This window comes from Schistocerca cancellata, chromosome 1 (assembly GCF_023864275.1).
Source record: "Schistocerca cancellata isolate TAMUIC-IGC-003103 chromosome 1, iqSchCanc2.1, whole genome shotgun sequence".
Lineage (NCBI taxonomy): Eukaryota > Metazoa > Arthropoda > Insecta > Orthoptera > Acrididae > Schistocerca > Schistocerca cancellata.
The window spans coordinates 1137701224-1137728459 of NC_064626.1; the positions used below are offsets into that span (position 1 = coordinate 1137701224).

The window sequence follows — 27236 nt, forward strand, 5'->3', positions numbered from 1 at the left end:
CTTATACAGTGCGTTTAAATTCTTGTAAAATGATAAAGACATATACAGTGCATGTGCACTTTATTTCTTTTCTTAATTATCCAGTTATTGTAAAATGCTAAAGACTTTTACAGTGCGTGTCCACTTTATTTCATTTGTTAATGCTTTCAGTTCATGTAAAAAAATGCTAAAGACTTAGTGCACGTGAACTTAATTTCATTTGTTAATATGATCAGTTGTCCTAAATGTGCTAAAGATTTTACAGTGCATGTGCACTTTATTTCATTTGTTAATGTATTCAGTTCATGTAAATATGCTAAAGACTTCTACAGTGCATGTGTACTTTATTTCACTCCTTCATATGTCTAATTTGTGTAAAAATGCTAAAGAGCTATACAGTGTGTATGCACTTTATGATAGTTTGTTAATATATTTTGTACTCATTGCGTATACATTTTGTCTTTTCTTAATATGTTCTGCACTTATCAATAATGTACACTCCTGGAAATGGAAAAAAGAACACATTGACACCGGTGTGTCAGACCCACCATACTTGCTCCCGACACTGCGAGAGGGCTGTACAAGCAATGATCACACGCACGGCACAGCGGACACACCAGGAACCGCGGTGTTGGCCGTCGAATGGCGCTAGCTGCGCAGCATTTGTGCACCGCCGCCGTCAGTGTCAGCCAGTTTGCCGTGGCATACGGAGCTCCATCGCAGTCTTTAACACTGGTAGCATGCCGCGACAGCGTGGACGTGAACCGTATGTGCAGTTGACGGACATTGAGCGAGGGTGTATAGTGGGCATGCGGGAGGCCGGGTGGACGTACCGCCGAATTGCTCAACACGTGGGGCGTGAGGTCTCCACAGTACATCGATGTTGTCGCCAGTGGTCGGCGGAAGGTGCACGTGCCCGTCGACCTGGGACCGGACCGCAGCGACGCACGGATGCACGCCAAGACCGTAGGATCCTATGCAGTGCCGTAGGGGACCGCACCGCCACTTCCCAGCAAATTAGGGACACTGTTGCTCCTGGGGTATCGGCGAGGACCATTCGCAACCGTCTCCATGAAGCTGGGCTACGGTCCCGCACACCGTTAGGCCGTCTTCCGCTCACGCCCCAACATCGTGCAGCCCGCCTCCAGTGGTGTCGCGACAGGCGTGAATGGAGGGACGAATGGAGACGTGTCGTCTTCAGCGATGAGCGTCGCTTCTGCCTTGGTGCCAATGATGGTCGTATGCGTGTTTGGCGCCGTGCAGGTGAGCGCCACAATCAGGACTGCATACGACTGAGGCACACAGGGCCAACACCCGGCATCATGGTGTGGGGAGCGATCTCCTACACTGGCCGTACACCACTGGTGATCGTCGAGGGGACACTGAATAGTGCACGGTACATCCAAACCGTCATCGAACCCATCGTTCTACCATTCCTAGACCGGCAAGGGAACTTGCTGTTCCAACAGGACGATGCACGTCCGCATGTATCCCGTGCCACCCAACGTGCTCTAGAAGGTGTAAGTCAACTACCCTGGCCAGCAAGATCTCCGGATCTGTCCCCCATTGAGCATGTTTGGGACTGGATGAAGCGTCGTCTCACGCGGTCTGCACGTCCAGCACGAACGCTGGTCCAACTGAGGCGCCAGGTGGAAATGGCATGGCATGTCGGTCCACAGGACTACATCCAGCATCTCTACGATCGTCTCCATGGGAGAATAGCAGCCTGCATTGCTGCGAAAGGTGGATATACACTGTACTAGTGCCGACATTGTGCATGCTCTGTTACCTGTGTCTATGTGCCTGTGGTTCTGTCAGTGTGATCATGTGATGTATCTGACCCCAGGAATGTGTCAATAAAGTTTCCCCTTCCTGGGACAATGAATTCACGGTGTTCTTATTTCAATTTCCAGGAGTGTATATACTTCTGTGACTGTAGAATTAGTAACTAAATAGATTATTAAAAAAATTGTTGCTCATGGCAAGTCCAATTGACTCACCATCGCTGCCAAATTTTTGCCCCCCCCCCCCCAGTGGAAGGTTATGTAAGAGGTGCATGATTAAGGAATTTGTTGCTAGCGCACTCGAGCAGATGTAATTTCGATGGATTGCTCACGCGCTGCCTGCGATATGTAAGCTATAAGAGAATCTCAGACCAAAGAGCAGTGTTGACTGCAGTAGGAACTGTGTGGTAGTAGGAGTAAGTAGTAGCGAGCAGTCTGGTGTATCGTGTTGGCTGGGACGGTCGTGTGGAGCGATGGCGGAGCCTGAGCGTTGTAGTATAAGGTAAATGCAGCCTCGCGCATATGTAGTATTGTTATATCAAGTCCCATGTAAATGTTTAAAAAAATCTGTTAATAATAATCTTCTCATAAAAAGTAACTTTTGACAATCATTCATCTCAGTTTAAAGAATTCACTAATTTCTCCAATCCATGGGCATCCCGATTATTGTAAAGAAAAATCAGTTGTTTCTTTTTATACATGACAAATCTATCGGCCAGTATTGCACTGGGCTGTGCCACAAAAGTTTAGTTTCATATAGGAGCAGATATATATGCGTTATCCGGCGACTAGACTGAGGTAAGAATTTTCAATTTATTCAGTATGATCTTTCAGGGCCATGACGCAGCACTGCTGACGTCCAAAATTTACCAAGTTAAATTGACAGTCAATTATTGACAGGTTATAAGTGAGTCACATTTTTTATTATTGAGAGATTAGTCACATTTTATTATTGATAAGTTACGCAATTTTTCTGTTGGTAGGTTATACTGAATGTGAACGACATAATTATATCTTTTACTGTTGAGAGGTTTAGGAATTTTTCTGTTGGGAGGTTACACTAAATGTGAATATTATTTATATTATTTTTTATTGAGGGGAGGTTCCAACGTGCCCTCTCTGCGGATACGCGGCAAAGCAGCACCTGGACAAACTCCAGACACTGCAGAACCGCCCACTCAGGAGGGCACTGCATCTACCCATGGGATTCCCCACTGACGATCTGCACGCCGCTGCTGAAATCCCACTGGCAAGGGATTTCTATGAGAGCTCTTCCAGATCTGGAAATAACCTTATCCAAACCTTAGGTCGGTATGTCATGTCCTTCGACAAGCCCCAAGAGGATCTTCAACGACTAAGTCGAAAACAAAATCCCAAAAATCCCCAAATCCTAACACCAATCCTTAATCCTTAAAATATCCAACATCTCACCAACCTCAGGCAAGTACTAGACGCCACCAGAACACCAACACAACACACAGGCAGCCAGAACAGTCGAAGACAATCACACACTCACAACACACATTGTAGAGTAAATGCCAACAGCTACAAACTCCTCTACACACTTCCCCAAGGAGGGGAAAGTTAAAAGGTTAGAGAGAGCATCGCGACACTTCGCCAGAAGATGATGGGTACGGAACTCATTGAAACTTTGCGACAAGACGACGTCACCACTCGGCTGATAAGCCGAGAAGAATTCATCAGTGGAATACGCCGAGAAAGACTGAAATCGCATAGGGCAACACCCTTTCGCACTTGGCAATGAATGTGCAACCTTCCTTTGAAAAAAAAATTGATACCATTGGGTCCCTGTCTTTCAGATTGGCTTAGGATTGCAGCCAGAAAATGTGTTTGTGATATGACTGGTCGGCAACTCAATTCCACTCCGCCAGCTGATACTGGTGCCTCGCGCAGTAACCGTGACGTTTAAGGCACCATGTCACCGATTGAGCGGCCCCTCCCCCAGAGGTTCAAGTCCTCTCTCGGGCATGGGTGTGTGTGTGTGTGTGTGTGTGTGTGTGTGTGTGTGTGTGTGTGTGTGTGTATGTGTTGTTCTTAGCATCAGTTATTTTAAGGGGGGGGACGTTAATTAGAAACACACACTATTTCAAAAATGCACCAAATCCACAGTTTTGGAGATATGGCAATGAAATTTTGTACCGCACTTTACATAAAAGTAACACATTTACATATAAATCTTTTGATTATATATATTCAACTTTTTTTAATGAAATTTGAAGTTTTATTTTCAAAAAATAATGTATGTTCCTTTTTCTCAGAAAGTATTCAAAAGATTTCTATAAAAATTTCTCTGTTTCATCTCATTATATTGTAAGTTTGTCTCATGAGGTTTTTGGAATAGGTCAAATAGGAGAATTTTCGTAATTTTTTAATTATTATTCCTCAAGTACAATTTTAAATTCATGCAAAATTCTAAGCCCTTTGCCCCATATCTCAGCTTGCAATCAGTATTTGAAAATTTTCTCTTGAGACAACGTTTATTAGGTTTACAGAAATATGTGTACAAAATTTCAGAATTCTGGCAGTGAGAGGATCTGAGGAAAAGGTACATAAACTTTAAGAGACAAACTTTTGAGGAAACGCAATTTAAAGTTCAACCTAACTTTTTTCCTTATTTCACTTCTTCAGAAGGCATCACATTTGTACTCTGGGTCGTCTTTCCCTTCAAGGCTTCTCTTCTGCTTTCTTGCTGTCTGTCTTGTTTCCTTTACCAGGTATTCAACTGACTTTTCAGCTGCAGAGACACGCTGTAAATCTATTTTTCTCAGGATGTATTGGGTAAAATTTCGTATCTTGAAGCCCATTCTTTCTAATCCCTTCATCCTTCCGACGTTCCCATCATTAAATACACTAACTGCATTATAAGTTGCAATTCTGACAACCGTAGCAGATGCAAATGTGTTTTTCGGACATCGTTTCCATATGAGTGAATTAAGAGACTCATTTGGATTTTGGGTTTTGCCATGAACACACTTTTTGAGAAGTGCAGGATCGGCCAGAAACCTGTAAGTGGGCTTCACAAGATCTAGGATACAATTTGGAAGCCTCTCCTTGTGAATGTAGGCGTTGTTATCCCTCTGAGCTTGGCGTGGCAGGGAGGCCGCGTCACACTTTTAATTAATTTTCAGGCACTTCGGATGCGATTTAAACCTTGAAACTTTGGGAACTTATTGCCCATCCGTTGTACTAGCAAATAAAAAATAAATCGAAAATTGACATTTTTGGTCGTTCATCGACGTCCCCCCTTAAGTTAGTTTAAGTAGTATGCAACTCCAGGCACCGATGACGTCAGCAGTTTGGTCCCTTCTGAATTCACACACATTTTTTTTCTTTTTTACTACTGGTGTTTTATGGACTCTAATGAATACCGAATCTCAGGAGATAGCCAGGAACATATCTGGATCGTCTTTAATTTAATACCACGACGTTTAGAGACCCTGATTCTCGTAACTGATGCCTTCATACGATACTAAGCTCTTATATCCAAACATAATGTACACCCTTGATTTCTCGAGAATATTGTCACCTGGTCATAGAATTAAGCCTGTGGAGCACATCGTAGTTGAACCATGAAAGTTTGGTGCCTCTCTGTGTTGTGTGCACATGCGCAAAGTATAAGATATAGTTGCTCAATTACAATCATTTATGTATTCTCATGTATCTAGTTTGGGGTACACAAGTTTATTTCAGTATATTTACCCTCCTTGGTGTAATGACTCCTCACATATCTTTCCGCCATCCGCTTAGAAAGCCATCAGAGAACACCATAGTCGGTGTGAGAGTGTTCCATTACCAGACTAGTATACGACTTTAATCTGTCATGTGGCTAAGAACCAGCGAACACTCTAGTTAGCAGGGAGCTTTTCAGTCCAATTCATGACATACGTACCTTCGAATGCAGAATACGAGACTAGGATGTCGGCGTAGGAATCACGCCCCTCGTCCGAGGTGTCGCTGACGATGTTGCTGATATTCACACCGAGATTGAGGCCGCGTCCTCTACTTGCCTGCAACCAAAAAATGATTCCCCAGGAAAGATTCACAGCATAAACAGATAATATTATAACTCTTTCAGAGACATCGAAGGTTTTGGAAGATCATTTGAATGGAATGGATAGTGTCTTGGAAAGAGGTTACAGGATGAACGTCAACAATAGCAAATCACAAGTAATGGAATACTGTCCAGTCACATTGTGGGGTGTCGAGTACGTTACTTCACTGGTTTAAAGTTTTGATGGCGTCTTTAATCACGTGAGCCTGGCAACTAATTTGGTGGTCAGCCAGAAAGTGAAGGGAAACATACTGACCTTAGTTTCCAGTCTGCACGGCCACATTCCGGTCCAGCCCACTGAAAGAAAACTGTCTATTTCCCATTTCTTTGCTGGATCAGGACTATGACTTCAGTAAAAGTTTAAAGTTCCAATCAAGATTTAATTTAATTAAAGTTTCTCACAAACAACATTTAAAATTGCGTTATGTTCCATTGAAAACTAGTCTTTCTAATGTAACAGCCCCTTTAGCAGTTCAGTGGCGACCTCTACGGTAACTTCCTACCAGATTGTTTTTCGCCCTCACTAACATCACTCAATTGAAAGTTCGCAATAAATGTTCAATAATTCATGCTCGCCATAAAAGTGGAAATAAATTCATCACTTGCCACGCGGAATTGAATTTCACACGGACGGCACACTAACAGTTATTTTACCGAATTCTAAACGATCCAGGACGGTGTACAGTCCTCGCGAGTTCACTATCCGTTTCCACTGCCAAATACAGCTCAGCTCTGACGTCATCCGAGGCAGAGCGCGACCAGACGTTTAACTGGCGTAGACCTCACAGTGTCTAAGAGCGAAGTGAACCTTCCTACTGTTTTTTTTTGTTTTTTTTTTCCTTTATTGGAATTTTAAACACCTATACAGGCGGGCTGGCAGCAGCATAGTACGCTGCTCTTCAGCCTTAAGTGGAACAATAAACATGACAGAGAGGTGATATATACAATACAAAAAACGGCGGGCAAAAAATGGAGATACAAAAAACAAGAAACAAGAAGCCGTTCACGTTGGATGAAAAAAACACTAACACTTGGAGACACGGCGCACAAAACACGGAGAACGGCGACGGCACATGTGAACAGTTGAGTTGGAACTGCACGAAACACAAAACGATGCACACACATTAAACACTGATGGCGATGATCTCCGGCGCGCGAATGTCCACTGAGCGTGTACGAGTCCGGGGACCTGCCAAGAGAGGAGGTGGAGGAGGAGGAAGGGGAAATGGGAGAGGGGAGAGCAGAGATGCCATGGGCAAAGGAGAGAGGGGGAGGGAGGAAGGGGGAGGGGAAGCCCGGGGGAGAGGGTAGGAGGGAGGGGGGAAAGGAAAGAGAAGGGAAGGGAAAGGGGGGGAGGGAGGGTGCCTAAAGGAAAGGACACAGGAGGTGGGGGGGAGGATCAAAGTTGATAGGAGGGGTAGATGCAGGGGAGGAAGACATCATCAGGAAGGGGGAGCTGGCAGAAGCCACCTTGGGAGAGGGTAAGGAGGGTTGAGAGATGGAGACCGGGTGGGACATAGGAATACAGGCGCAGCAGCGGGCGGGGGTGGGTGAGGATCGGGGAGACGAGCGGGTGAGGAGGGTCGAGTTTGGGGAGGGGAGACGGATGCAATAGGCGAGGCGGAGAGCATGGCGTTCAAGGATTTGGAGGGATTTATAAAAGGGATGGGGGGCGGAGATCCAAGCCGGATGGGCATAACAAAGGATAGGGCGGATGAGGGATTTATAGGTGTGGAGGATGGTGGCGGGGTCCAGACCCCACGTACGGCCGGAGAGGAGCTTGAGGAGACTGAGTCGGGAGCGTGCCTTGGCTTGGATTGTCCGGAGATGGGGAGTCCTTCCTACTGCTTCAGGGGCTGTATTTATAAGGTGCCGGTGCGGACTGCCGAGAAAACATCTGTTGTCTCTGTCTATTTGCATACGGCGGCAGTCTACAAACGACAGCTATCTAGGCACATAATCTTTAATAATATAGTTACCCATTACTTCAGAAACTTCTTAATTTTTGCTGGTATGCAGATAAGCAGTTTGAAAGCACGTAGAAAGTTTCAGTTCGCTAGAATGAAAACTTTGCTTAATAGAATTTATTTAGTGGAACTAACAGTAGATTATCTCTGAACCATACATTTGCTAAGACTTATATCAGTTGCTATTTATGTTACAAGTCTTAAACTTGGTGTAGCTCTATTATTTAATATATTTGATCATCTGGTTTAACCAAAATCCTCTATCATTAAAATTTAAAGTACTTAATCGACAACACTTCCGTACATTTTAGTTACAAAATTAGTTTTTATTTAATTACTCAAAAACTATACGAGATAGATTAACGTGGACTCTCTGTTATTATTTTTGGGGTGCACTGAAGCATAAAACAAATTTTCGAGTTTGTAAGTCCATTATTTAGCGCCTCTGATTTTTCCTAAAAACGTGGATTCTGGCGTTAATTTTTGTTTTATGGTTTTGGAAACAAGCATCACTTATTTATAACTTCTAACTGCACCTTTTGACTAAATTCTGGCTTCCTAGCGTCATTATTTAGCGCCTCTGATTTTTCTCTTAAAACTGTATTTTACCGTAAACTATTAAGTTTAGAACATCAAGACTTGGTATTTGCAACATTATTACACTAAACTATAATTTAACAAAGTTTTAAACATAAATTTTGATTTCTAATTTCATACTAAATTGTTGTGCGCTACACGCAGACTCGTTAAGGTGACGTGGCGCTACTAGGAGTGAACTGGGGTAAGTCGCGGCGCACTCGCTCGCCTCTGTATCTCACACATGATACAGCGCTTGGTTTGCTCCAACATTAGGTGGTAATAAGCGATCAAGATGGTGTAGTTCCTATGGGTAGGTCCGATAACTAATAAGCAGATACTGAACTGCACTGGGAAGAAATGTGGCACAACTTCTCTAAAGGAATTGAAAAGTTAAGATTAAGGAGCAGTTAATTTCGAATGGAGGGAACTGTAGGAGAAAATTGAAGGGGAGAAACCATGGCCTGACAACAGTAAAGTTGCATAGATGGATGTAGCTTGCAGTAGCTATTCAGAGATGAAGATTTTTTTCGGGATAGGCTTTCGACTCGAGATCAAAACATCAAGACAGGAGAATTCCTTTTACCCAATACCTGACCTCGAGAAATCTGTCGTTGCAGCTGTACTGGTATGCTCCAATACAGAATCGAGCTTCATTTATTATTTCAAGAGATCAATGATGGAACAAATGTCGGAGAATTTATGTTTAAAGCACAGCATTGTATCGTAGTGAAACGTGGACTGTGGGGATACCTGCACAGGAGAGAATCGAAGCATTTGTGATGTGGTGCTACAGAATAATGCTAAAAATTAGGTGGACTGAAGAGGAGGTTCACCGCAGAATCAGCGAGGAAAGGAATATACGCGAAACACTGACAAGGAGAGGGATCAGCATGATAGGACATGTGTTAAGACGTCAGGGAATAATTTCCACGGTACTAGACGGAGCTGTGGAGGATAAAAACTATAGAGTAAGGCAGAGAATGGAATAAACCCAGCAAACAATTAAAGACGTAGGATGCAAGTGCTACTGTGAGACGAAAAGGTTGGCACAGGTGAGTAATTGGTAGAACATCATACCAGTCAGAACACTGATGACTCAAAAAAAATGGCTACTAAATTATATTGATTCTTATTCCGATGCAAAGATGGGCTAATACTGAGACTGCCTCCCGTGCTTCATGAAATCTGGAAACATTACAAAGGACGCGTACAAAGAAAGAAAAGGGCGTGGCTATCTACACCATCAACGTGTGGACAGCTGTTTTTGTTTCTTTTGTTGCCAAATAAGTACATGATGCACTCTCCGACCCACCGAGTTTGCAGAGCTTCGGGGAGGAGCTCTACAAATAAACTAAGCTACATACTGGAAAAAAGAACTGAATGAGGTGTAGGCACTACTTTCATTCCGCTCCCCCATCCACCATCTAACCTCAACAGAGATGTCGATTATAAAACATTTTGAGAATCAGCCTAAAACGCGAACAATTTGTGCTCCCTCATAATCGAAGCTTCGATCCACCCCTGGCTTACTCTTCATTAACACTCTGTTCTCTTGTTCACAATTCTGTACTCTTTCTACTAAATTCTGGAACCTATAAAACTGGGTAGTGAAGCCATGCGCAGCAGCAAGAGACAGAGTACAATGTGATCTACTAGCCAATAGCGCCATTCTGCGGTGTCTGATTACAGCCTATGCTTTGGGGTGTGTGCATAATCTTTAACACTAATTTTTGGTTAAGGTATGGGTAGGTTGTTTTGCTATTGTGGAGTTTCTGTATGAGTGGCATAAGGCAGACACTTCAATTATTATATTAACAAGCGACAGCCGAGCATATAATTTTTTTCTGGGGAGAACCAGGAAGTAGAAACTGTGGCTCATTGCCTGTCGCTAGTGAATTCCTAGGGTAGCCAGTGGTTGGAGCCTCTAATGTGCAACAGAGGCAAACAGAAGAGCACGCTGGCAACACTGAAAAGTTTTCTCTCTCTCTCTCTCTCTCTTTCTCTGTGTACAATGGGTCTCGCGAGCACACACTTACTAGCACTATGGACACAGGGTACCACTCGCAAGTGACTCCTGTGTTCCGTGAAAGCGTTGACGTCACCACGTTACTAAAAAAATAAAGTAAAATAAAAATTATAAAAGTGAACACCAGGCTCCGTTTATACCAGGCGGAATCTCTAGGATCCTTTAACTACACTACTGGCCATTAAAATTGCTACACCACGAAGATGACATGTTACAGACGCGAAATTTAACTGACAGGAAGATGATGCTGTGATATGCAAATGATTAGCTTTTCAGAGCATTCACACAACGTGCTGACGTGAGGAAAGTTTCCAACCGATTTCTCATACACAAACAGCAGTTGACCGGCGTTGCCTGGTGAAACGTTGTAGTGATGCCTCGTCTAAAGAGGAGAAAAGCGTACCATCACGTTTCCGACTTTGATAAAAGTCGGAATGTAGCCTATCGCGATTGCGGTTTATCGTATCGCGACACTGCTGTTCGCGTTGGTCGAAATCCAAAGACTAGTAGCAGAATATGGAATCGGTGGGTTCAGGAGGGTAATACCGAACGCCGTTCTGGATCCCAACGGCCTCGTATCACTAGCAGTCGAGATAACAGGCATCTTATCCGCATGGCTGTAACGGATCGTGCAGCCACGTCTCGATCCCTGAGTCAACAGATGGGGACGTTTCCAAGACAACAACCATCTGCACGAACAGTTCCACGACGTTTACAGCAGCATGGACTATCAGTTCGGAGACCATGGCTCCGGTTACCCTTGACGCTACATCACAGACAGGAGCTCCTGCGATGGTGGACTCAACGACGAACCTGGGTGCACGAATGGCAAAACGTCATTTTTTCGAATGAATTCAGGTTCTGTTTACAGCATCATGATGGTCGCATCCGTGTTTAGCGGCATCGCGGTGAACGCACATTGGAAGCGTGTATTCGTCATCCCCATACTGACGTATCAGCCGGCGTGATGGTATGGGGTGCCATTGGTTACACGTCTCGGTCACCTCTTGTTCGGATTGACGGCACTTTGAACAGTGATTACATTTCAGATGCGTTACGACCCGTGGCTCTACCCTTCATTCGATCCCTGCGAAACCCTACATTTCAGCAGGATAATGCACGACCGCATGTTGCAGGCCCTGTACGGGCCTTTCTGGATACAGAAAATGTTCGACTGCTGCCAGGTGGTTGTTCTGGGTACTGATTTCTCAGGATCTATGCACCTCTAAGGCGCTGCAGTCATGGACTGTGCGGCTGGTCCCGGCGGAGGTTAGAGTACTCCCTCGGGCATGTGTGTGTGTGTGTTTGTCCTTAGGATAATTTAGGTTAAGTAGTGTGTAAGCTTAAGGACTGATGACCTTAGCAGTTAAGTCCCATCAAATTTCACACTCATTTGAATATTTTTGAATACCCGTTTATCATCTGCATTTCTTCTTGGTGTAGCAATTTTAATGGCCAGTAGTGTAAATTCTTCTTACAAGAGTCAGTCTCACAACCTAATTGTTTCCGAAAAACTGAAGATGTAGTCATTTCGATCCGTTGTAGACTTCTTTGAGGAGGACCGTCCCCCTGTTAACTGGGCCTGCGACCATGTGACCACTTGGCACAAGGCTTGCATTCAGATCACAGTGTACAGACACGAATAGCCATGAATCCCAGTTCTTACTTTTTTTTTACATCTATGTCATAGTACATAACCAGTTCTAATTCCTATCATTTTCTACGATGTATCGTGTACGTGATACGTGCTGGGAATAATCGCTAAGGGAAATGTCTTCATAAATGTAAACTTAGTTTGCTTTTCGTCTCATTTAACACGTACACTAGGCTGGCCCTAATTTGGCACCGTTAAAAAATTTGTAGTATTTCTTGGAGCCACCGCCAGTTTTGTTCCATTCCATGTAAAAATGGTCTGATATTTGGACTCGGTAGGATAAGGAAAAAGGTGATCCTGGGCCTTGAAAATCGGAAAATGCATAAAAATTAAACCGTTAATTTTACAACATATTACTTCTACAAGACAAATGTCCACCCCGGTAGCTGAGTGGTCAGCGTGACAGACTGTCAATCCTAAGGGCCCGGGTTCGATTCCCGGCTGGGTCGGAGATTTTCTCCGCTCAGGGACTGGGTGTTGTGTTGTCCTAATCATCATCATTTCATCCCCATCGACGCGCAGGTCGCCGAAGTGGCGTCAAATCGAAAGACCTGCACCAGGCGAACGGTCTACCCGACGGGAGGCCCTAGCCACACGACATTTCCATTTTTACAAGACAAATTCGTACAATTCCAAATGTAGTTTGTTTACTTCAGTCTTCCTACGTGACTGTGTTCCCAAGTGACAGATCGTACTGGTTGCGCATTGTGGCGGTTCAGTGACAGCTAAACAGATAGGCAGAGTCAAGAGCCAGCCGAGCCACGCTGTATTGCGACACAATCCGCACCATCCCGATAGCCGTTCCCTTCCGAAGCAAGATAGCTGTAGTATCAAGGACAGAAGGTTCATCTTCAGTTCGCTTAACAGAGAAAATTTATTAACTCGGGTACTACTGACATGAAACAACTGGAAGGAAACTGCCGTCTGTCAAACCAAAGTGAAGGGTTTTACTTTACAGTTGTGGGTGCACAAATAACCGTGCGCCAAATTGCCACACAAGCTGTGCGGAAAGTGGTGATTTATTGGGAAAAGCACAAATTACCACGCACAGTGTGAGTCACTGTGTGTTGAAATTAAAAGTTATGAACACTGAAGGTAATTACAAAAACATGCCAGAAAGTCGTCGGACGTTCACTCGCGAAGAGGAAGATTTCCTTCAAACACTTAAAGACATTTTTGGCGTACCGCGTGCTAATGCCTTAACTACCATTACTATTAAAGAAGATAACTAATAGTTGAAGGGACGGCAAGGATCCTTTTATAGAACCGATGACCAAATACATTAAAAAGGGCGAAGGGCATGTGCGCGATCTGAGGCAGCTGACAGTAGGCGAATGCGAAGAGAATATGTACTTCAACAGTAAGTCATTTATTTATTAATTTATAACATAAACGCTTTTGAAAAAGAAATAAAATAAAAATCTATCTAATCAGGACATTCTTAGAATATTAGAATCCAAACAAACGTTGAATATTAGGGAAAAATCGGTCCACATGCCCGAAAACGATCTGGAACACTTTATGTCTGTGCTGGACTCAGCTGATCTCATACAAGAATGTTGTTGTTCTTGTGGTCTTCAATCCTGAGACTGGTTTGATGCAACTCTCCATGCTACTCTATCCTGTGCAAGCTGCTTCATCTCCCAGTACGTACTGCAGCCTACATCCTTCTGAATCTGCTTAGTGTATTCATCTCTTGGTCTCCCTCTACGATTTTTACCCTCCACGCTGCCCTCCATACTAAATTGGTGATCCCTTTATGCCTCATAACATGTCCTACCAACCGATCCCTTCTTCTAGTCAAGTTGTGCCACAAATTCCTCTTCTCCCCAATTCTATTCAATACCTCCTCATTAGTTATGTGATCTACCCATCTAATCTTCAGCATTCTTCTGTAGCACCACATTTTGTAAGCTTCTATTCTCTTCTGATCTAAACTATTTATCGTCCATGTTTCACTTCCATACATGGCTACACTCCATACAAATACTTTCAGAAACGGCTTCCTGACACTTAAATCTATACTCGATGTTAACAAATTTCTCTTCTTCAGAAAGGCTTTCCTTGCCATTGCCAGTCTACGTTTTATATCCTCTCTACTTCGACCATCATCAGTTATATTGTTCTCCAATTAGCAAAACTCATTTACTACTTTAAGTGTCTCATTTCCTAATCCAATTCTCTCAGCATCACCCGACTTAATTCGACTACATTGCATTATCCTCGTTTTGCTTTTGTTGATGTTCATCTTGTATCCTCCTTTCAAGACACTCTCCATTCCGTTCAACTGCTCTTCCAAGTCCTTTGCTGTCTTTGACAGAATTACAATGTCTTCGACGAACCTCAAAGTTTTTATTTCTTCTCCATGGATTTTAATATCTACTCCGAATTTTTCTTTTGTTTCCTTTACCGCTTGCTCAATATACAGATTGAATAACATCGGGGAGAGGCTATACCCCTGTCTCACTCCCTTCCCAGCCACTGCTGCCCTTTCATGCCCCTCGACTCTTATAACTGACATCTGGTTTCTGTAAAAATTGTAAATAGCCTTTCGCTCCCTTTATTTTAGCCCTACAACTTCCAGAATTTGAAAGAGAGTATTCCAGTCAACATTGTCAAAAGCTTTCTCTAAGTCTAGAAATGCTAGAAACGTAGGTTTGCCTTTCCTTAATCTAGCTTTTAAGATAATCCGTAGGGTCAGTATTGCCTCACGTGTTCCAACATTTCTACGGAATCTAAACTGATCTTCCCCGAGGTCGGCTTCTACCAGTTTTTCCATTCGCCTGTAAAGGATTCGCGTTAGTATTTTGCAGCCGTGAGTTATTAAACTGATAGTTCGATGATTTTCACATCTCTCCACACCTGCTTTCTTGATTATGTTAAATTAAATAATCAGAACAATAACAGTACGGCATAATCATCTACGCAGCGCACTCAGAGGTATACTTCCAGTGGCAGAAGAGAGAGATGCATGAATTACGTCGGGTTCACCTCCAGCAACAGATGGAATTGCCTAGAGAGTAAATCAGAGCCAACTCCTACCCATAACAGTAATAATATGCAGAAGGTTCCTCTACAGAACCACACAACTGAAGGTGATCAGAGGACACAGAACTCCACAGTGAACGTCATTGAGCTGGTGGAAGAGATGCAGCCCACTAATAGGAGTCAAAAAACTACGTCCGGGCACATTGCACCCTCGAATGTTGGCCAAGGGCTGGGACAATACAGTACAGTTATTACGTTACAGTGATGACGTGGACATCAGAGAGGAACTAACTAAAGACTATTTTAAATGCTGTGTTCAGAGCGAAAAACTGTACAAGCCACAATACATGTAGTAGTGGGAAAGATACTGACTATGGCTTTATTAGACACGGGTGCTATGATGAGCGTTATATCATTTAATTTGTTCAATATAATTTGTGATGTCACAAAGTACCCACATATTCTGTTGAGAACTGTAGAATCGTCAGATCAGTTGGTGTTAAATCACGTAATAGAAAGACGCAAACTTATATAGGGGTTAAAGTAGTGAATACAGTGATGAAATGTCCACTCCCAATAAGAAATGGATTGTTAGTGAGTGCATTCTTGGCCCTGATTACTTACAAGAGAAGGACGCAGTAACTACATCTCTTCAGGTAAATCTTTTTTAAACGCCAATAGTTAGAAGGCTGTAGCAGATTTAATAAAAACAAAATTAGAGGATGGTACTACTGTCAGAGCTTGAGAGTACAATTCTGAAGACAAGGACACCATAAGATTTACTACTAAAATAAGGACGTTGTTATCAGGAGAAAGAAAACAAGCGTTCTACGGGTCGGAGCATGAAATGTCAGATCCCTTAATCGGGCAGGTAGGATAAAAAATTTAAAAAAGGAAATAGATAAGTTAAAATTAGATATAGTGGGAATTACTGAAGTTCTGTGGCAGGAGGAACAAGACTTTTGGTCAGGTGAATACAGGGTTACAAATACAAAACCAAATGGGGTAATGCAGGAGCTGGTTAATAATGAATAAAAAATAGGAGTGCGGGTAAGCTACTGCAAACAGCATAGTGAACGCATTATTGTGGCAAAGATAGACACGAAGCTCACGTCTACTACAGTAGTACAAGATTATATGCCAACTAGCTCTGCAGATGATGAAGAAATTGATGAAATGTATGATGAGATAAAAGAAGTTCTTTAGGTAGTGAACGGAGACGAAAAATTAATAGTAATGGGTGACTGGAAATTGAGAGTAGGAAAAGGGAGAGAAGGAAACGTAGTAGGTGAATATGGATTGGGGGTAAGAAATGAAAGAGGAAGCCGTTTGGTAGAATTTTGCACAGAGCATAACTTAATCATAGCTAACACTTGGTTCAAGAATCATAAAAGAAGTTTGTATACATGGAAAATCCTGGAGATACTAGAAGGTATCAGATAGATTATATAATGGTAAGACAGAGATTTAGAAACCAGGTTTTAAATTGTAAGACATTTCCAGTGGCAGATGCGGACTGTGACCACAATCTATTGGTTATGATCTGTAGATTAAAACTGAAGAAACTGCAAAAAGGTGGGAACTTAAGGAGGTTGGACCTGGATAAACTGACTAAACCAGAGGTTGTACAGAGTTTCAGGGAGAGCATTACGGAACGATTGACAGGTATGGGGGAAAGAAATACAGTAGGAGTCGTATGGGTAGCTTTGAGGGATGAAACAGTGAAGTCCGCAGTGGAGCAAGTCGGTAAAAAGATGAGGGCTAGTAGAAATCCTTGGGTAACAGAAGAAATATTGAATTTAATTGATTAAAGGAGAAAATATAAAAATGCAGTAAATGAAGCAGGCCAAAAGGAATACAAACGTCTCAAAAATGAGATAGAGAGGAAGTGCAAAATGGTTGAGCAGGGATGGCTAGAGGACAAATGTAAGGATGTAAAGGCATGTATCACTAAGGGTAAAATAGACATTGCCTACAGAAAAATTAAACAGACCTTTGGAGAAAAGAGAACCACTTGTATGAATATCAAGGGCTCAGATGGAAACCCGGTTGTAAGCAAAGACCGGAAAGCAGAAAGGTGGGAGGAGTATATAGACGGTCTATAAAGAGTGATGTACTTGAGGACAATATTATGGAAATGGACGAGGATGTAGAGCAAGATGAAATGGGAGATATGATACTGCGTGATGAGTTTGACAGAGCACTGAAAGACCTGAATCGAAACAAGGCCCTGGGAGTACACAACATTCCAGTAGAATTACTGACAGCCTCGGGAAGGCCAGCCATGACAAAACTCTACCATCTGGTGACCAAGATGTACGAGACAGGCGAAATACCTTCACACTGCAAATAGAATATAATAATTGCTATCCCTAAGTAAGTATGTGTTGACAGATTGTAAGTAGGCTGTTTATGTTTTCTTTACGTAAGTAGGCTGTTTATGTTTTCTTATTGGCAACGTTACGTAGCGCTCTGTATGAAAATCACTGGCTGTACTGTGTGCAGTCTGTGGCTAGTTTGCATTGTTGTTTGCCATTGTAGTGTTGGGCAGCGGCAGCTGGATGTGAACAGCGCGTAGCGTTGCGCAGTTGGAGGTGAGCCGCCAGCAGTGGTGGATGTGGGGAGAGAGATGGCGGAGTTTTGTAATTTGTCATGAACTGCTATATATATTAGGACTATTAAGGTAAATACATTGTTTGTTCTCTATTAATATCTTTCATTTGCTAACTATCCCTATCAGTAGTTAGTGCCTTCCGTAGTTTGAATCTTTTATTTAGCTGGCAGTAGTGGCGCTCGCTGTATTGCAGTAGTTCGAGTAATGAAGATTTTTGTGAGGTAAGTGATTTCTGAAAGGTATAGTTTAATGTTACTCAGGGCCATTTCTTTTGCAGGGATCTTTGATAGTCAGATTGCGTTGCGCTAAAAATATTGTGTGTCAGTTTAAGCACAGTCTTGTATAAATTTTTCAAAGGGGACGTTTCAAGATGTGAAAATTACCGAACTATCAGTTTAATAAGCAACAGGTGCAAAATACTAACGCGAATTCTATACAGACCAATAGAAAAAGTGATAGAAGCCGACCACAGGGAAGATCAGTTTGGATTCCGAGGAAATTTTGGAACACGCGAGGCAATACTGACCCTACGACTTATCTTAGAAGATAGATTAAGGAAAGGCAAACTTACGTTTCTAGCATTTGCAGATTTAGAGAAAGCTTTTGACAATGTTGACTGAAATACTCTCTTTCAAATTCTGAAGCTGGCAGGGGTAAAATACAGGGAACGAAAGGCTATTTACAATTTGTACAGAAATCAGATGCCAGTTATAAGAGTCGAGGGGCATGAAAGGGAAGCAGTGGTTGGGAAGGGAGTGAGACACTGTTGTAGCCTCTCCCCGATGTTATTCGATCTGTATATTGAGCAAGCAGTAAAGGCAACAAAATAAAAATTCGGAGTAGGTATTAAAAGCCATGGAGAAGAAATAAAAACTTTGAGGTTCGCCGATGACATTGTAATTCTGTCAGAGACAGCAAAGGACTTGGAAGAGCCGTTGAACGGAATGGACAGTGTCTTGAAAGGAGGATAATGGAATGTAGTCGAATTAAGTCGGACGATGCTGAGGGAATTACTGTAGATTAGGAAATGAGACACTTAAAGTAGTAGATGAGTTTTGCTATTTGGGGAGCAAAATAACTAATAGTGGTCGAAGCAGAGAGGATATAAAATGTAGACTGGCTATGGCAAGGAAAGCGTTTCTGAAGAAGAGAAATTTGTTAACATCGAGTATAGATTTAAGTGTCAGGAAGTCGTTTCTGAAATTATTTGTATGGGGTGTAGCCATGTATGGAAGTGAAACGTGGACGATAAATAGTTTGGACAAGAAGAGAATAGAAGCTTTCAAAATGTGGTGCTACAGAAGAATGCTGAAGATTAGATGGGTAGATCACATAACTAATGAGGAGGTATTGAATAGAATTGGGGAGAAGAGAAATTTGTGACACAACTTGACTAGAAGAAACGATCGGTTTGTAGGACATGTTCTGAGGCATCAAGGGATCACCAATTTAGTATTGGAGGGCAGCGTGTAAGGTAAATATCGTAGAGGGAGACCAAGAGATGAATACACTAAGCAGATTGAGAAGGATGTGGGATGCAGTAGATTCAGGGATATGAAGAAGCTTGCACAGGATATAGTAGCATGGAGAACTGCATCATACCAGTCTCTGGACTCAAGACCAAAACAACAAACAACCTGATGTTTTATTTTTCAACGAAATAATTAATATTTCTATTCTGCCACTGGTAAAACCAGTGTTACCCTAAGAAATATTAGTGCTATATGTGAGGAAGACATGTATGGACTGGAGGAATACTGAGAGGGTGATGATGCGAGTAATTGGAGATTCATTTGAAGAAGAAATTTTAAGTCAGCAGTGTCTAGGAATACGTATGAATTAAAAGCATTACCTGCTAGACCTTGTACCGCCTAGGCTGTTCAAATATTTATTACTGTACATAAATGCGTATTTAGTAGGTATAAGGAAAGTAAAGCAGAAACGTTGTGGTTTTAATTTAAGCACTGTTTAAACTGTAAACTGTAACACTGACCCCAAGTGCTGTAATGACTGATAATGTAGCTGTTTTAATTTGTAACTGAATGAGAAAATTCACTGCTTCTAGTCATTAGATAATAAGTGAATTGTACTATTCCCCTGGAGCACTGGCATATTTGTGTTGAGGAAAGAAAACAAAGACACCAGTATATTAGTATGAGTTGACTCTTCACAATGTGTACAGTTTATTGTGACACATAGTCATGTAAGAGACATGCGTGCATTTTATGATTAAAGAGGAGAAGCAGTGCTGATATGGACGCTGAATTCACAGTTGAGCTGAAAGACCAATCTCACCTAAATTTTTTAGCTCTAACAATTGCGATAGAGGGCTCTAAACTGACTACGGAGATTTATCGAAAACCTACAACAACAGGTGTAATTACTGCTGTGGATTCAAACCATCCTAGCGGTCGCAAAAGCGCTTACTTTTCACCTATGTTAGTAGGTTATCAAAGTTACAGCTTAAGGACTTGCTGTCAGGAAGGTAAGTGACATCACCAATCAAGTTGCACTCTCTAATGCTGACTCTGAAAGCACCATTCGTGCAATTTATGACAGAGTTCTTAGCAAAAGAAAGTTTAAAAAAACGTGCCCTTTAAAGAAAAAATTGGCCATGCTTACTAGAAGACACATGTCAAAACAGGCTTTCATACCCTGAATAAACTGGGATTATTCTCACGCCACCGCACCAACGATAAGAATAACTTGTTCAAAAAACCAGGAGTTTATAAAATCAACTGCGGATCATGTGATACAGTCTGAATAGGGCAGACTGGACTTCGCAACAAGGTTCAGGTAACATAGTTACAAAAATAATATCGCCCTTGGCACGCGTCTTAAAAACGAAGGCCATATAATTTCAGCCACATCTGATACAATGGTAATCTTTTCTATCGAACATAAGGGGCAAAACCTGAACGTCCTTGAGCAACTGCGATCCATATTCATCCTTCTAAAAGCCCATCTAAATTGATTAACAAGCAAACAGGAGCGGCCGGCCAGTGGCTCTTTGAAATATTTGACAAACTCTGATGGATTAAATTAACCTCAGACTCTTTTTGACCTCCATCAATGCGTACCCCATGACGTCCAAGCACGCTTTCTGGAACATACCGCATTCTCTCAAATTCCCTATATTCACTCCCCCTCCGTTCTCCCTCCCCCTCTCCGCTATCCTCAATTATTTACCGACGTGGGGGAAAGTTCTTTTAAGTAGCATTTGAAGCGTTGGTCCTTATTTTCGTTATTTGTTAAATGTCTGTTTTAGTGGTTTCATAGTCGTTGTGTTATGCTTGTCTGGTTTGGCATGTAAATTACTACATACTGTCACTATTATTGGCACTTGTGCAAACGCACAGAATTTCTAGTTTTTATTTTCTTTTCCTGTTGCTACGTGTTTTGATCCTAGTCGGCGCCTGTCCGTCAGGATTTGCGTATTTCCCATATTTCTACACAGTAGAAAGTTTTAAGGTTTGCCTATGTACTTCTCTGTAGGTTACAGTGTAGGATTATTGGCTTGATTGTACACCTGGTCCCATACTGTACTCCTATCGACATAAAATATTATAAATTGTAGCATTTTTATGTAAGGCTGTTCTTCCTGTACAGGCACCCGTGTGAAACCTATGTTGTTACTTCTATGTAGTCTTTATGTTATTTTATTTATTTATTTATTGTTCCGTGGGACCAAATTAAGGAGAAGTCTCCATGGTCATGGAACGAGTCAATACATGAAATTATAACACGATAGTAGAAACAGATAAAATGAAATATAAGAAACATATTCGGGCTATGTTTTTGATGATGTTACATCTTTAGTCTTACCACGACTGCATACTCCATTCGAACATAACTTTATTATCAAATACACTATGCATTTCTTTCTTTAGTTTCTACTTACTTTGTAATCAAATAAACTCAGCCCTCTTCACTTACCTTCGCCGCCTCCCCATCTTCCCCCTCTCCCTTTTCTACCCCCACTTCTAGTTACATACCTTGATATTTTCGCAACGTTATATGAACTATGTATTTGATAGCAGACTTTTACATTTTATTTTTAAGATGTTGTATATTGTATATACAACCATTTTTATGATGTCCTAGTATTTTACCTCGTTTTTTTTTCTCGAGTTTAACGCCACAACATGTTACCACTAGCGCCACTATGTGTTATACCATTCAGTAACATTTTGGAATGCGTCACATTAACATGACCCCCTACTGTCTGTCTGAAGTTCTTCTCCCAGCATTGGTATGTGTTCTTCATATACTCTGCAAATGTGCCGTATTTACTTTTTTCTATATTAGTCATCTTCACTATGCTACTCCTGCGTTTTTTGTAACCTTTTCAGTTTTTCTTTTGATAAATGTAAACTAAACCTCACATCCACTGACTTAGAAAAAATTTTTTGTGCCCCAGCACTGTTTCTCCACTTTAATTTTATGATAAGATAGCCTTAAGAAAATGATTTAGTTTTAGTACTCTTCAAAATAATGCAAATATTAACTTTAGTAAAGCAAGCTAGTTTTGAAACGAGGGCAGTTTTTCTATCTTCTCACGAGTTCTAAGAATATGTTCCGCTCAGCTTTGATCCTAGTTTTCTTTTTTGTGTCACTTTCCTTTTCTGAGTTCCACATGTTGCTATGATCTAACACCCTGTGTAACGGTTAGATTTTTGTTCTGTAGGTAGACAACGTTCTAACCTGTACGAAATGTGGTGCTTATTTAAAGCAGGAGTACATAAGGTCAGCACAGAGTGGTATATATGACACTATTCAATGATTGTAAACCCACTTTTGTCATGGCATATGATGACGATTTCAATGCACAGATATACGCACTTGTTTTATACATATTTTAGCCCATTATGTGTTACTATGAACTCTTGGGATCAGCGACGGGAGACACAACAGTATGGGCAGTGAATACTAGACAAATGAAGTGTGATAACGTGAACTCGGTTTACAAAGGCGAGGTTACTCTGTTAGTGTATCTCGCAAAAATATGGACAATGAAGAATACATCTCTACAACAGTTTTGGCACAGCCAAACTAGCACAGCATCTAACGTTTACAAGTCGGGCGCACACGGCCAGCCATGTAGCGGCAGAACGGGTGAAGCTGCGAAGAAGATGAGAAAGATGTGCGCTATTGAGGAATTTTTTGGCTGTTGCGCGAGTTATTCTGCACATATTTCAGCGAGTAACTTTTTGTAAATTCAGCAATAAAACGAATGATAACTCTCTTTTTCGTACTGCCACTGAGAAAAACTGTATATCTAATCATAGCTTCTTATTGTAGAAATTGAAGAAAACGGAAAAAGTAGGCCTATAAGCGTACTTATTCTGGCATTTAGGACAGAAAGGCCCCCCCCTCCATTCCGTTTTTCCCCGACTGCCGTCTCTCTGCCTCCCTTCTCTCCCCCGAGTCCCTTTGCGCTTTCCTTCCTCTGTCTTTCCCCATTCCCCCTCGCGCCTGCCCCGCTCAACCCCCCCTCCACTCCGCCCTTCGTTTTTTCTCTCCTCCCCCCTTTTCTCTTCCCTCTCATCTTTCCAGGTCCCCCCCTCCCATCTGCCCTTGCCTATGGTGTGTCATCTTCGTGCGAACTTTTTAGTGCAGTGTTCCCAGTGATTGTTAATTGTTGTGAGTCTTTTCCGAAGTGTTGCTAACGGACATCATGTTGTCGCAGGGTGTGATTTTTTTATATCTCTTGCGAATAGAATCCAGACTGTCGCTGTGTTTTCTTTTTAATTGTCTGTCCACTTTTTCCGTGTCTGCTTCCTGTGTATTTATTTATCATCGCCCACCATTTGTTTTATGTTTTAACTTTCCACAATTTTCCGCCGTTTTGCATTTTACGTCACCGTTTTATCGCCTGTTTTTATTGTTTCTTTTCTTCTGTAGGCTGAAGAGCGGTGCTGCCAGCCCGCCCCCCTTCGGGGGGGGGGGGGGGGAGGGGAATCGAAATAAAGGTGTCTATATGATCTTCTACATACGCTGTACCATAATAAGGCACGTCTAAAATGTTTAATTCTGGGTCTGTATGTTTTACATAAATGTTCACATAATTTTACTTTCTATGTGTGTACGCATCATCTTAATCAGCACAAGTACCGCAAATATTTAGTTTGATTGCATTTTTTGCGTTGTTTCAGCATGCAAGGAAAGATAGTGATGCTAGAAAGACAGTGATAGGCACAGAAGTCAGAGCGATTGTGCTGGCCACGGCCAGCGAGGACTTTACAAGCCGTTTGTATCTTTACGATCGCACTATTGTGAAATACCTTCCTTCATTATAGTGCCACTTGCGTGGATCCTGTCACGTTCAATCGCCAACACCTTGTCAAAACAAGGCTCATCCATTATTACAGGTTCCTAAATTCCTGTGGATCTTCAGGCCTCGACTAAATCATTAACTGGAAGTTTATGTACCTGTCTCCACTCCTTCTTCCCGGCCAGGGTCGAACCCAATCCCTACTCTTGGCATTACCTCGTCGTTCTAACCTTCTCCTAACGACTATGGCGAACAGTGACATGGCAAATGTTGCATATATAAATAATTCCGTCCTCCATGTCTCAATGCCGTGAAACATAAACCTAGGTAATCAATTATTTATCAAAGCTAGACATGATTGTCTCAATGGGAATTCCGCGATCGTTCATTAAATAAAATATTGCGTTTCAGTCTTCGATCGCTATTCTTTATTTTCAATTACCGGTTTCGGGCTAGCTGCCCATCTTCAGATCTGTTAGACAAAGTTAAAAATGTAATTAATAAGAGAGATACAGTTAGTGATAGAAATATCTTAGTTTACAAAAAGAAATTTTGGAACGTATTAAATGCCAACATACCATGTGTTGTAGTTACAGAGTAACTTGTCCGTACAGAACACACGGTTCACTGTCATAAGTAATTTCAATCTGTTAAAACATTATATCACAGTTTATAAGAGTAACTTGATTGGTAACAGTAAAAAGCGCCCTCTACTTTTAACAATTGTGCATCTGTTATTATTTCGCCGTATATATTAATGGCGAATATTCTTTTTAATAAAACAATTTTAAGGTAATAACATATGAATAATCTTTTTTGAGTGGACCATAAAAAATTTACATTAATTTCAAATTTCTTTATAAAGAAACATAAAATATAATTAAAATGTAGATATTCTTCCGAAAATGTACGTTTCCTCTTCTTTGTTTTGATTGGTGGTGGAGTGGATTTCCCTACGTCAGAACGTATACAACGCCACGCCAAGTCCTCTTCCGCCGCTCCCAATTCACCTCGCCGCCAGTACGCTGAGGGCCGTTCCGCTGCAGCTGTTTCTTACTGGGGGGTGCTGTTGCATTCAAGAGTAAGCCTAAAACAGGTCTTTAAAAATCTCATAATAATTCCTGTGCATAAAATCACTTTGCTCATTAAGTAGTAGGCCTTGGGTTTTTCTTTGATGTGCGTATATTTCAATCTCTTCGAGCACGTTGAGATAGAGACTATTTGGAGCTTTATGTAGCACCTCCATTTGTTCATTTATATTACTCATTTTATGTCTACTCTCTTTTACATGTGTTCCAAATGCTGTTCGATTGCTATGACTGCAATGTTCCCTGTATCGAATTTCAAAATTCCGCCCTGAATGTGACAGTTATTATATAGGACAAACAGGGCGGAATTTTGAAATTCGATACAGGGAACACTGCAGTCATAGCAATCGAACAGCATTTGGAACACATGTAAAAGAGAGTAGACATGAAGTGAGTAATATAAATGAACAAATGGAGGTGCTACATAAAGCTCCAAAAAGTCTCTATCTCAACGTGCTCGAAGAGATTGAAATATACGCACATCAAAGAAAAACCCAAGGCCTACTACTTAATGAGCAAAGTGATTTTATGCACAGGAATTATTATGAGATTTTAAAGACCTGTTTTAGGCTTACTCTTGAATGCAACAGCACCCCCCCCCCCCCCAGTAAGAAACAGCTGCAGCGGAACGGCCCTCAGCGTACTGGCGGCGAGGTGAATTGGGAGCGGCGGAAGAAAAATGGTGCAAATGGCTCTGAGCACTATGCGACTTAACTTCTGAGGTCATCAGTCGCCTAGAACTTAGAACTAATTAAACCTAACTAACCTAAGGACATCACACACACCCATGCCCGAGGCAGGATTCGAACCTGCGACCGTTGCGGTCGCTCGGCTCCAGACTGTAGCGCCTAGAACCGCACGGCCACAACGGCCGGCGCGGCGGAAGAGGACTTGGCGTGGCGTTGTATACGTTCTGACGTAGGGAAATCCACTCCACCACCAATCAAAACAAAGAAGATATTTCTATCACTCACTGTATCCCTCTTATTAATTACATTTTTAACTTTGTCTAACAGATCTGAAGATGGGCAGCTAGCCCGAAACCGGTAACTGAAAATAAAGAATAGCGATCGAAGACTGAAACGCCATATTTTATTTAATCAATTATTTGTACCAGCGTGACATAAAACGACCACTTTAGTCCATAATTTTGTATAATCATAACGTATTTCATTTTAGCTGCACAAGATAAAAATAACTGCGTAATAAATACAAACATAAACTTCTCGGCAATTTCGGTATGACTAAACAGCAGCTAACAAAAATATTTACTTTCACATTCAACGACATAAACAAGCCTGCAGTTCCGAATATGTACCCGTGAGGCAATGGTGCAGACTTGCACGGTAGATGTATCGTGTAACACGTGTAAGTAGGCTGTTTAGGGTTTTATGTCGGTAACGCCACGTAGCGCTCTACATGAGAATCACTGACTGTGCTGTGTGAAGTCTGTGGCTGGTTTGCATTGTTGGAATATTTGCTATTGTAGTGTTAGGCAGTTGGATGTGAACAGCGCGTAGCACAGTGTTGCCAATTTAGCGACTTTGTCGCTAGAACTGGTGCCTTTTGCCTTCGTCTTGGTGACAAAAAAACTTTTTAGCGACAAAAATTATTTAGCGACTTATCTGGCGACTTTTGGAGTACTGACGAATTTTGAAGTACAAATCAAAACTATTTTGGGCCAGTATTTTTCATTAACAAAACTAAGATTTTAACTGTAGAATGGGTACTACACTGACTTTGTTCTAGGTTTAGTAAGTTAAATTAAGTTCTTAGCAGATCATGTAGCATTGTTCAACATTTAGTAAACCTGAATGTGGGAATTACCTACAGAGTAAGAAAACCTTGACTATAGAACAATTCATTATTCATTACCCACTAGCTTCTTATCGTCGATAGCGTATCGATCTATAATTCTTCAACTTTTGAACTCCCTTCATTTTTCGAATTGACAAAAAACATACGTAATATTAAGTACAATAAAATACATTTCTATCCAGCAACATCTAATTTTCCGAAATGTTAACTCGCAGTCAAATTATTACCACATGCACAGTGGTAACGCAAGAACAATTCGGTGGGGGTATCTCAGACATTATTACGTTTTAAACAATGAACAATAGGACTGATATCGAGTTACCGAGTGAGTAGATTGTTTCATCACCTCTAGTTCGCCTGAGTTTTAATGTATTTTCAGTGATTATAAATTGG

General features: G+C 41.7%; 1 protein-coding gene across 2 annotated transcripts in view; it reads right to left on the bottom strand.

Annotated features, from left to right (window-relative positions):
* Positions 1-27236, bottom strand: part of LOC126092783 (caspase-1-like) — a 159124-nt gene that overhangs the window by 24275 nt on the left and 107613 nt on the right. For both annotated transcript variants that reach the window (XM_049908514.1, XM_049908521.1), the window contains one exon: positions 5674-5791. In XM_049908514.1, the coding sequence (XP_049764471.1) occupies positions 5674-5791 (118 nt within the window). The remainder of the gene's footprint in view (positions 1-5673; positions 5792-27236) is intronic.